The sequence below is a fragment of the Lycium barbarum genome, chromosome 10 (genome assembly GCF_019175385.1).
Source record: "Lycium barbarum isolate Lr01 chromosome 10, ASM1917538v2, whole genome shotgun sequence".
NCBI classification, from domain to species: domain Eukaryota; kingdom Viridiplantae; phylum Streptophyta; class Magnoliopsida; order Solanales; family Solanaceae; genus Lycium; species Lycium barbarum.
In genome coordinates this window covers 76,998,413-77,010,911 of record NC_083346.1, presented here as the reverse complement: position 1 = coordinate 77,010,911, position 12,499 = coordinate 76,998,413, and the positions used below count along the sequence as shown (strand labels likewise).

Genomic DNA, 12,499 nt, shown 5'->3' with positions numbered 1-12,499 from the left:
CAGAGTCCCTGATAAATAAATAAAATAATCTATGCACCTTAAAGGGTTTAAATAATTTGATCAGAGTAATATTCTGCTTTTTTAAATTGATGAAAGGTTTTTATGACATCACAAAGTTGTTTAGAAATTAATTGGCATTTTATAATATTTATAAGGTACTTATTTGATTTAATCAAGACAAAAGGGAATTTTTGTTTTAAAATAATAATAATTATTTAATTATTAAAATTGTCAAAATTAGTAAATACTTTATTCCCTTTAATCCATGGATTTTGAGTAATTTAAATAATTGACCATTTCACCCTTTAATCTTTAATTTTTTGCACGATTGTGTGTTATGTCAAATTAATGTATAATTATCTATAAATATTTGGCTTAAGTAACTAAAACGCCCCCGAACTTGGCACGAATTGTAACTTTCGTCCCCAAACTATTGTTGTACTTCAAGACACCCCTAGACTTGGAAAAATGGGTTTTAATTAATCCCCGAGCTCATGACCCGGAGTGAGTGTAGTCACTGCGGGTCCAGCTAGATTAAAACGCATAGGTGGCCATCCACGTGTAATATATTTATGCCACATAATAAATGGTAACTAGAACCGGGTAAATAACCAGAACCGACCCTACCCGACCCGACCCACGTTTAATTAAACCCCCTTTCAGTCTCTAGAAGCCTCCATTTGAACCAACACACTAAAAAACTCTCCGTCTCCCTGTGATTTCTATGGAAATTTTAGGGTTCTAGTCAACAAATCTCGCTAAACACTAGTTGTTAGGGTCACATTCTGTCGATTCTTGGGTATATTAAGTGTGGGTGGGTGGGTTTAAGTTTATCGATTAGTGTTCGTTGCAGCTGTTTTGGTGGGTTTCTTTTGGTCAATCATTTTATCTGCTCTGATCGATCGTGGTTTCAGTTGTCTTCTTCAAAGGTTAGTGATTTCAACCTCTGTTTTTCGATTAGGGTTTCTTAAAGTCTATTAGGGTTCCGATTAAGGTTTCTTCAAACATGTTTGTCTTCTAAAATGCTTGATAATGCTTCTAGTTATAAAGAACATGAGTTTATGGCTACTGAAATTCATTGTTAAAGACTTGATTTTGTGCATGCATGTCTTTTGGTATATTTTTAATTACCTGAAAATTAGGGGCTTTTTTATTTTTATTTTATTTATCCTATGATAGCACAAGCTTATGTATTCTTGTAAAAACATAAATCTTTTAGGGCTTTTTTGATTTGTATGTTTAGATTTTTCTGTAATAATTGAAAATTTTAGGGTGTTTTGGTTATATTGAAGTTAGGTGAAGGATTATTCTATGTAAAGGTGATGTCTTTTTCTGTATGCAAGCATGTTTTTTTTTTTTTTTTTGCTGTTTTTTCTTACTTTTCATTTTCTGTGATTTATTGTTAATGTTTAGGCTAGCCTAATGTTTATGGTAATTAGTATAAGTTATAGATGTAATTCATTGTTTGACTGAGTTTTTGAACTGTTAAAACCTCATTAAGTTGAGGAATGGCTACTAAGTACTTTCATTTTAGATGAAAAATGGGTGGTATATTGGTGAGTGAAGTGGGGCCTACTTGTAAGACAAAACATTATTTTAACATTGATTTTGATCATTTGTCTATGCCTGAGCTAGTAAATCTTGCTAAAGAATTTGGGGTGATTAATTTAGGGACCACTTATATTGCACCTAAGGGGGGTGCTTGGGTAAAATTAACATCAGACAGGGATTTATTAGACCTAGGAGTAATATTGAATGATGGGGATACAATTGAAATTTATGTGTGCAATGACTCTTCTTTTGAGGATGTGGGGTCTGTCAGCCAGCATGTGATTGGTGGGGCTGGTGATAATTTATCAAAGCCAAGTGGGGATAGGGAATCTGCCAGTTTATTTATTCCCTAACCACCATTAGTTAATATAACACCAACTACAAGTCTAGATCTAGAAAATCCTTCTTCTCCAAACTGTGTTGAAGGGGCTGAAGCAAATACTAGTGGTGCTTTTGCTATTTCTGATTTTGCTGTTGAGAATCCCACTGGTGATGTAGACAATTCTGAGGAAGAAGATGCAGTAAATGGGTCTTATTCTGAACTGTCTGATAATTATGGGAATAATGTTCATGAAGAACTTAGGGTGGTGAGAGAAGATTTAAGAGAATACAAAACAAACAAAGCTACTAGGGCTGCTAAGGATAGACCAGATGGGTTTTTAGGTGATACTGGAGTGGATGAAGGTTATGAAGACATTGATAGAGTAAGAACAAGTCTAAGGGGTTATTTGGGAGGTGATGATGATGAGCCATATTATGACTCATCAGATGTAGATAATTTTGCTTCTGAATCTGAGGGTAAAGATGCTAGTGATGATGAACAAGTTGAAGGAGGGACTGAATTGAGGGCAAGAAGAAAGACAAATAGGGTTGTGTATGGTCCAGATTGTGAGAAAGTCATTTGGCAGGTTGGTCTAGTATTTCAAAATGTCAGAATTCAGAGAAGCTTTGACCAAATATGCTCTGAAGAAAGGTGTCCAGCTGGACAAGAAGAGGAATGACACAAGAAGGGTTAGGGTGAAGTGCAAAGAAGGTTTTCCTTGGAAGATATATGCTAGCAAGGAAAGTAGGAGTACAAACTTCACAGTCAAGACCTACAATCCTAGACACAAATGCCATAGGACCAACATCAACTTCCTTTACAATTCTAAATTTCTGTCTAAGCATTATAAGGAGAGAATCATTTCCCAACCTAGAATTAAAGGGTGGGAAATACAAGACTTGGTTAGGAAATATTTTGGTATATATGTTGGGAAATCTGTCTGTTTGAAAACAAGGAAGATTGTTTTGAGAGAAGTCATAGGAGATCATATTGCTGTATCGCTAAGTTTAGTAGACTCTTTAACTACAGGAATGTGCTGCTACAAACTAATCTTGGCAGCACATGTGTTGTGAATATAATAGACAAGGAAGATGGTAAGAAAGAATTCAAAATTTTCTATATTTGTTTCGTTGCAATGAAATTGGGGTTCATGGGAGGTTGTATGAGGTATATAGGCCTAGATGGTTGTTTTCTGAAGGGTATTTGCAAGGGCTAGTTACTTGTAACAGTTCCTAAAGATGGAAACAATCAAATGTTTCCAATAGTATGGGCTGTTATTGGAACTGAGACAAAGGATACATGGAGATGGTTTATGAGAATCCTCCAGGATGACTTGCAACTTGGAGATGGGACTGAGGTCACTATAATTAGTGACATGCAAAAGGTACCTTTTTTCATTATTTGTTTTCTGTTTAGGCATTATGTTCTATTTTATGATTCTGCTATGTTTTTATAGGGTTTGGTTTGTGCTGCTGAAGAAGTATTTCCTGCTTTTTAGCACAGAACGTGTGCTAGACACATTCTGTCTAACTGGGCCCAAAATTGGAGAGGTATTGAGAGGAGGAAAAAATTCTGGAAGTGTGTTAGGTTAACATTTGAGGCAGAACTGAAAAACAGGCTGAATGAGTTAGATTAGTTGGGTAGGGGTATTGTTGAAGACCTTATTTCATACAACAAAGAAAGGTGGTGCAAAGTGTATTTGAAAGAATTTTCAAAATGTGATAGTGTGGACAACAATATGTCAGAATCTTTTAATGCTTGGATACTGTCAGCTAGACACGGGACAATTGTGTCAATGTTAGAAGAAATTAGAATCAAGGTGATGAATAGGATAACTAAGATAAGGGCATTTTCTGAAACTTGGGTTGATGGGATATCACCAGTGGCATTGAAAGTGTTCAATGCTAATGTTGAGAGGTCAATGAACTGTACACTTCACTAGAATGGAGACTGTGGCTTTGAAATCAAAGAGGGGTTAGGTACTCATATTGTTCAACTGGCAAGGAAATATTGCAGCTGCAGGTCATGGCAACTAAAAGGTATCCCCTGTGCACATACCATAGCAGCTATGCACTATAGGAGAATTGATCCAAGTGAGAATATTGTACATTGGTACAGACAAGAGACCTATTTAAGGACTTATTCTCACTTCATACAACCTGTTCCAAGCATGATTATGTGGCCAAACAGTACAAACCCAAAGATAGAGCCTCCAGAAGTAAAAAAAAAATGCCTAGCAGGCCAAGAAGGTGCAGAAGAAAGAAGATAGCAGAAGTGCGAAGGGCTGGAAAGTTGACAAAAAAAGGGATAGCCATGACATACTCTGGTTGCAAGTCTAGTACATATAACATAAGAAGTTGTGCTTCAAGGCCTCCAACTACATCAGCAACAACTTCTGCCCCTTCTAGGAGGAAATACTCAAGGCCACCAACTGCATCAGCAACTTCTAAGAGAAAATACTCAAGGCCACCAACTGCTGATGCAACTTCCAAGAGGAAATACTAAAAGCCACCACAAGCCGATGCACCAACAGCAGCAGGATCAACAAGATCACCAAATGCACGAGCAACTGCTTCTCCAACTACACCAGCAACTGCTCCACCAACTGCTCCACCAATTGCTCCACCAACTGCACCAGCAACTTCCAAGAGGAAATACACAAAGCCACCAGTCCCTCCAAGGCCTAAATCAACTACAAAGGTAACTGTAATATACATTGCTTTACTTACCATTAATTAGTCAAATATTAACTTGTTATCTATTAGGTTAATGCTTCCCAGCAGTCATCAACTGGAAGTACAAGAAAAAGTAGTGTTCATGGCACTCAAGATGCATCTACAAGCATGGCAGGGGGCAGGACTAAGTATAAGAAGCCAGGAGTTGTTGGACAGGGTGTATTTATGTCTGAGTCTGGATACAAATGTGTTAATGTAAGTGTTTCTCAATCACCTAAGTTACTGTTATTATTTTTGGCCACTTTATGACACTAACCAATTTAAATTGCAGCAAGGAATGCCTAGCAGCATGTTGGTGTCCACGCCTAAGGCAATGAATTCAGCCTTGGTCACAGGTGATATTAGATACAAACCCATCAAAGGATTGGAGTGGAAAGGAACAAAAGCAGTTACACAAACACAGCTCCAAGTGCAAAGTGCTAATCATAGAATCCAAACAAGATCAAAGGCTCTCAGAGTTCAAACAAGATCAAGAAAAAAAAAATCTCCAATGAAGAAGTAGTATGATATTTCTATGTTTAAGCTAGCTATCTTTGGTGAAACTTGGATATGTAAGCAAACAATGTAGCTTGGTAGTTTTTGTTGACAGTTAGTGCTACTGTCCAGTTATTTTACATATGACAATGACCTTGATTTGGTATTAAATGGTATTGGTTTATTGTCCAGATTTTCATTGAATGGTAGTTGATATTTCTGACCAGATTTTGACGTGAAATGGTACTGGTTACTGGTTTATTGTCCATATTTTGCATTGAATGTTAGTTGGTGTTTTGTTCAGGTTTTCATTGAAATGGTCAATGCTAATTTTCCAGATTTGCATTGAATGGTAGTTGCTATTTTCTGTCCAGATTTTCCATTGAATGTTGGTTGGTGTTTTGTCCATGTTTGCACTGAAATGGTCAATGTTTATTGTCCAGATTTTTCATCCCAAATTTTGATAGTGTCCATATGGTATAAATGTTGTTGGTTAGCATGTTGAATAGGCTAACCATTACTAACCAGATGGTATAACATATTGCTTAACAAAGTCATCATAATCATATTCAATATGCTAACAAAAATTAGATTACATTGTTAATCATCTAAATAGAACATCACTTCAACCTAATTAGTACCACAACCATTGTTAATCATCTAAGTAAAACTTCACTTCAACCTAATTAGTACTACTACCAGAACCAAGATAAAACATCAAATTAAATAGGACACTAATGCATAGACAAATCTTCAATGTTCTTGACCACTTCAACTCTTGCTCATATTTGTTTTTCTTCTTCAACAAACCCCAAATAACAATATTAGCTTGCTCCGGAAATGGTGGTTCATACCAATCGAAAAATTTGCAAGAACTTCGACCTTTCACTTATAAAAAGTGAACGAAAATTAGTGACAAACCCGGTAAAATTAGATGTAAATCAATGACTAAATTAAACAAACCCAGCAAAATCATACTAAATTGAGATACTAAAAACAAAAATTACATACCTTGTAATTTTGACAACCCTAAAATCTCCTTCCCAGATTGTCATCGGACTATGAAATCCTCACCACCGCTAGAAATCCACATCTACAAACTCTAGTTATGAGTATAATTGAGAGAGAAACTTACAATTGAGAGAGAAACTTTAACAATTAGAAAATAAGGAGAACGAAAAGCTTGAATTTCAAGTTGTGGTGTATTTTAATGGGGGGGGGGGGGGGGGCGTTAAATAAGAAGAAGGTGCTGATGTTAGCCGTTGGAAGTCAAAGAAATATAAAGGCAAATGTGAAAATTTGATTTGTTACCATTTTTATGATGATGTGGCACCTCTCACGCGCCTCTTGGCGTGTGACGACACTCACTATGCCATATGGCAGCTCGGGGATTAATTAAAACCCATTTTTCCAAGTCTATGGGTGTCTTGAAGTGCAACAATAGTTTAGGGACGAAAGTTGCAATTCGTGCCAAGTTTGGGGGCGTTTTAGTTACTTAAGCCTAAATATTTTAATTAGTTAATTGAGTAGTCCTTATTACAAATTGAGGTTTAAATTATTCTGTTATGGCTACAATTAATTTGACCAGTTCATGGTTCAAGGAAATTGGGTCAATTTTGTAAAATTAGCCTTTTAATGGCCTTGATTGAAATAACCAAATTCATTGGTTTAAAATAATCAAGGTCATTAATGCAATTTAATTTTTAAACCTGCTAATTAGGCCAAATATGGCCATAATTGAAATGACCAACTAAATTAAAATCAATTAAGGCCAAAATTTGGCCATAATTGAAACGATTAGTTGAATCAAAATACATTATGGGCCCTGTTCGTAATTTTGGGCCCATTGACATAATTTGTCACATTTTTTAAAACTATTTTTATGAATTAAATAAATAAATACGTCCTAAATTTATCCATAATTAAGATATTACTAATTTTAATCCTTTAATTACATATATACGTATACTAGGTATACATACAGATATACCAGGTATACATATATATGTATACAAATTAAAAAGGGCCTATTTTATTTTCTTTAAAATCTGGACCGAGTCTAATCCAAACCAGGCTGATACCCGACCCAGATCGTTCAAAGCATTAAAGGGGTATATCCCCTCTTTTCTTTTTCATTTGCCCCTTTTTCAGAAAAAACCCTCCCCTCCCCTTTCTCTCTCTTCCGCTTTCTTGATAAAAACCCTAGCGCCGCCTGCAAAATCTTCTTCTCTCTCATCTGAAAATGGAAGGGTTACAGTGTGTGTGTAATATATGCAGTGTTGCAACATCATTTTTGTGTAAGAAATTAATGTCGAGTTTGTATTTACTCGAATCTTGCCCGAATCGGCAAAGAAACTTTATTCTTTTTCTTTTCTTTGAAGTTACTTAGGCAAAAATGGATTATTATGGTTAATTTTGTTGTATGATGTTGTACCTTGCTGAAATTTTATTGGTTCGGTTTGAAAAGGTCGGATCAAACTGAGTAAGGTTCAGATCTGACCATCCATATGCTTGAGAGGCCATGTGAGGCGTAGATATGGTCTTAAAGCTTATTTTTTCTGAAAACACATTTGTCCCACATCGATGGTTTTTGGAGTTTGGATGATTTTTGGGGTTCTATAAATAGAACCTCAACCCCTTTGCAAAAACAAGTTGGAAAAAGGTTTTTTTTTTCTGAAAGAAAGTTTGAGTCTCAAAGTCAAAAAATTAAAAAGAGTTTTTTTTCCAGATTTATAAAAAATTGGAGAAGTTCAAAGAAAGGACTAAAATCTCGAATTTTTAAGATTCTACTAGTAAAATTTTAAGACTGCACTATTATGAGGTCTTTATGAGTTGAAAACTTTTACTTCTTTCCTTTTGTTCGAGTCTGTGTGGCTGAGTTGTGTGTTTTGGAAGCACCTAAGGCTTTCAAATTCATTTTTTATCAGCACTGCACCATAAAGGTAATGTTTTATCCTGTTTATTTATTTTGGTATTGTTTAGTATTAGTCTGATTGTCAATAACTTATTAATGTTGATTAGTTGATGTTTTGCCTGTGGTTTAGTTGAGTTTACGTATTAATTAGGCATTGATTAAGATATAGATGTGGAGGTTGTCCCTCTTTATTTTTTAGCCATGTCTGACATTAATAAGTGGTCTTGTAAAGTAGACTGAATGTGTATGCCTAAATAATGCAATGATTGTTTAAATATGTGGAATAGATTTTATATATTCTGCTACATATTGAAGGTCCTTACTTTTGTTAAGGATGTGGTCACCTAAGTCAAGACACTAGTTTGATGAACTTTTAAGCTAACATTAATCCTGTTGAATGTAGTAGAACATCAAAAGGCTGTGATATCTATTAGAAGTATTTGAAGCATTTGTCTTTGTTTCATAAGAATCTGACTTTGTTTTTTTTTCTCTTTCCTGAATTTGTTCTTGTGTGGGCCTGCATACTTGTTTGATGTTAACTAAGTGACATGAGCTATGACTGGAATAAAACTTGGGAAGGATCATGATCAGGTTAAAACAGAAGTTAGGGGAACTAGGCATGTCTATAAGAAATCTGTGACAATTGTCTAAGGCATTTAGAGTTAAATTTGCTTGCACTTGTGTGGGTCTGAGCCTCCCCAGGTCTGCTTGATTGTGCTTAAGTTAGTCAAGTAACTCTAAATGGTTGTATGTTGTGCACTAAAGGGTAATTTTAAAGAAAGTGATGTTCTAGAGTAGGATAAGGAAGTTTAAAATGAAGTTGAAATTCAAGATCACTAATAAGATAATAGGGTGTCCAAAGGTCCATTAGGAGTTAATAAAAGTCCATAAAAAACTGTTGAGATTGTTTTAAAATAAAAAGGGGAATACCATATGCTATTAGCAGGACTAAGTGTCATGTTTGGTTTCATTTGAATAGAATTCAAACTGTGCATTCATATTATCAGACTTTCTCTCTTATCTGGTTCATGTCTGAATTTTCAAAAGAAGTTTGAGATTGCTTTAAAAGATGATTTGAGGCTTGATGTAGCTTTTAACTGTCTAAAAAATATTTGATCAATTAGAGATGGAACTATTTTGAACCTGGAGTTTAGTATTCAATCTGATTCTTTAAACTCTTAAGTGATTTAATTATTCAAACTTTCTAAAGTGTTAATGGCTAGAGGTAATCAATAAGGCTTCACATAGTATGGTTTTAAAACTGAAGTTGACTAGAAACTGTTTAGTTTATGTGATTAATCAGGGGGTCCAGGTGAGACTCATTTTAAGGGGGCGGGCAGTAGCAAACCACCTTTGTCCATGGGTTTTGGGGATTGACATTTGGTAGTAGAATAAGGTAAAGGGATGGGGTTGCTTCGGGAGAGTAAAATGTGAGCCTAGGTATGAACTAAAGCTAATAACCAGTGGAGCCTGGGATCCCTTTTTATTGAAAGTGAGATGTAGGAAAGGGAGGGGGAGGTAATGACCTCAACCTATCCTGCCCTTCGTTCAGGACCCTAAGGCTTCCTCAACTCCCTAGACTTTGTTTCTCATGAATGTGGAGTTCAGTAAGAGTTGGTAATTGGCCAAGGGTGGTTTTCCACGACTTGGGGGAAAATTCTTTTGATTTCTTGCTGCCAAATGCTAAATTAGAATAGAGGGACAGTTGTTTGTTACATCTTTGTCATACCATGGGGATTTTTGAATTTCATGTTGTCTAAACTAAGTTTGAAACAAGGAATAGGTGTCTGTCATGTCCTTGTCATGATTAGTGAGGTTAAAATTGTGCCACTAATTATGTCCCAAAGAGATGAATTATTCACTTAGTTGTTTGAACCCATGTTTCCCTTTCCTTTTCTTGTGGATATTGACTTGTCTGATATGTTGTTTGCTTGCTGAGGAATGTGTCTCAAAGTTGGTATGGTGTTTATGTATGGACTTGGCCATATGAAGGCACTCAACTTGGTTTGAACTTATGAACACTTAGTTAATCTTAGGTTGGTAAAAACCTCTCATTTCTTTAACTAAATTGTGTCACTTAGACTTTACTGAATATCATAGTATAACTTAGATTAAAGAATGAAAACTGTGTTGTGTCTAGTAATAGTTGGTCTTGTATCATTAGTATTTTTTTTTAGAAATCCTCTTACACTTAGAATTAGGAGGATGAAATAATCAATGCATTGTGTCTGTGCTCCAAAATGAATAGTGTTGAAATTGGAATTGGTCTAATGTTGATTGTGGAGGTATGATAAATATTCTTAAAGACAATATGGGCGACTTGGTTTAGAATGGCTGTCACGACCCAACTGAAGGGCCATGATAGGCACTCGGAGCTAACCTACCGAGCACCTCAGAACATACATCTCATAATCATTTCTATGCGGGCCACAAAGCTAGCTCATGGATATTATAATCTGTAAGGGCATATGTCACAAAATAACGGCACATGTCTAAATAACCATCAACAACTATGCCCATCATCACAAGCCGACAAGGCTGCCATAATATTAGACAACAATATGAACTGATAAGGTTATGGGACATCTAGCTACACACTTCTGTCGACGAGCATCTATATAGATTATAGGACTTCATAAGGATGGGGCAGGACTCCGCCATGCCCTGGTATATATACAAAAGAGTAATACCAATAGACTGCAGCTCTGAAGCAAATGGAGCGCTCCTGAAACTCCGCTGATAAAGCTCCTAAGGATCTGATTCGTCTCCTTGCTTTCCTGCGGGCATGAACGCAGTGTCCACAAAAAAGGACGTCAGTATGAATAATGTACTGAGTATGTAAGGCATGAATAACAACATAACAGGAGATGTGGAACATAACATGAGATAAAGTGATAAACTGTACATCTAATTGCCTCTTAAGGCGGATATCATGCATGTTTAACTTTAGAAAAATAAACATTTTCTTATATATATTGCTGCGGAATATGCAGCCCGGTCCATATATCATATCATCATTATATATATTGTTGTGGAACGTACAACCTGATCCATATATCATAATGCATGAGAGCCCAAATAAAAGCTACTACTTTATCAGAGTGACGTAAGGTCGGTAACCTCCGATTTATATTATGGAACAATCGTCATCGCTATATCTCACCTTGATGGACCAGCTATCATAAGGTGAGATCAACAACAATGAATAAAATCAAGAAAATCATAAAATAAGCTCAATATCTCATAATAGCATCAAAACCATAAGCTTTGGAATCTCCAGAAAAGAAATCATCATCATCATGGAGAACACTCATCAATAATATCATAAGAACCTTGAGAATCATGAGTTTCTAGCATTTTTAGGAATAAGGATATTATAGAAGTCTTGTATGAGTTCATAAGAAGAGAATCATGCCTTTAGAAAGAAAGGGACAACCTTAACATACCTTTTTGGTCTCCTTAACTACTTAACTCTTATCCTTCCAAGCTCGTAAATCTACATTTGAGAGAATTCATACTATTGTTAGGCTTATCTTCATATGCTTGTCTTAGGCTTTCAAATTAATTCCTTTTAGAATCTGCTGAAACTCGAGTAGCATCTCCTCTGTTTATATCCCTAGCCCGAAATCACAATACCAACAACCAACAACAACAACAACACTAACATCAACAACATCATCCTCAGTACAAATATACTACATAGAACATCCCACACGATGTTTTCCCGATTTCTCAATCAACTAATTCATTATATGACTATTTAATAGCTTTATCTTCATAAGTAAACCTAAATCAATATCAATAAGGAGAGATTCATACCTTGTTCTTACTAGAACAACAATATCTTCAATATTTACTTTGAATCCAAGCCAAGATCCACCGCAATACGATATTATAATCACAACTATACGCTATCCGAACCTAAATACCTAGATTTCACTTGATTTGAGCTACAATTTTATAGGTGGAAGTTGAGAGAATGTTCCAAAGAATTGGGGATAGGTTTGAGGGGTGAATGAGTGAAAATGAGGAGTAAATCCCCTTTTTATCTTGTTTTAGAGTCGGTTTGCACAGACTTAATATTTACTTCGCGCGTTCGCGCATGGTTGCTCAGTGCTTCTCTGCGCGTTCGCGCCATCTCCAGGCGTGTTTGCGTAGGGTTAATCCCTGCTCTGGAAGTCCGTCTTGAAATGCTCATAACATTTGATTCTAATATCGGATCGTTGCGCAGTTTGTTGTGTCGGAAACTAGACTTCCTGAGCTTCAATTTAGGCTTTCGTTTCACTTCAAAACTCCTGACAGACTAGGACATATTCCTTTCTCAAGTTAGACCAAAATTATCGTACGAAATTTTGCCTATCCTTCTCTAAAGTTCCGACAAACTTAATTTCCTTAATTCACTTGTTCTCTAATCCTTCCATGAACTATTACATGAACTTAAACCCTCATAACCATAAGGTAGGCGCATATAATCTCATATATCCTAGACAATAACTCCAATGC

General features: G+C 35.8%; 1 protein-coding gene across 1 annotated transcript; it reads left to right on the top strand.

The window, feature by feature from the left end:
* Positions 1-3,336: 3,336 nt before the first annotated feature.
* Positions 3,337-5,201, top strand: LOC132615444 (uncharacterized). Its single transcript, XM_060330052.1, has 3 exons — positions 3,337-4,573; positions 4,639-4,803; positions 4,880-5,201. Exons 1-3 carry the CDS (start codon positions 4,353-4,355, stop codon positions 4,923-4,925), a joined length of 432 nt encoding a protein of 143 aa, XP_060186035.1. The 5' UTR covers positions 3,337-4,352; the 3' UTR covers positions 4,926-5,201.
* Positions 5,202-12,499: the final 7,298 nt, after the last annotated feature.

Excerpts from the sequence above, each read along its gene's own strand:
- LOC132615444 (XM_060330052.1), top strand. The coding sequence starts at position 4,353 with ATGCAACTTCCAAGAGGAAATACTAAAAGCCACCACAAGCCGATGCAC. Across the intron at positions 4,574-4,638 it reads GGCCTAAATCAACTACAAAG|GTTAATGCTTCCCAGCAGTC; the intron begins GTAACTGTAATA and ends GTTATCTATTAG. Across the intron at positions 4,804-4,879 it reads CTGGATACAAATGTGTTAAT|CAAGGAATGCCTAGCAGCAT; the intron begins GTAAGTGTTTCT and ends TTTAAATTGCAG.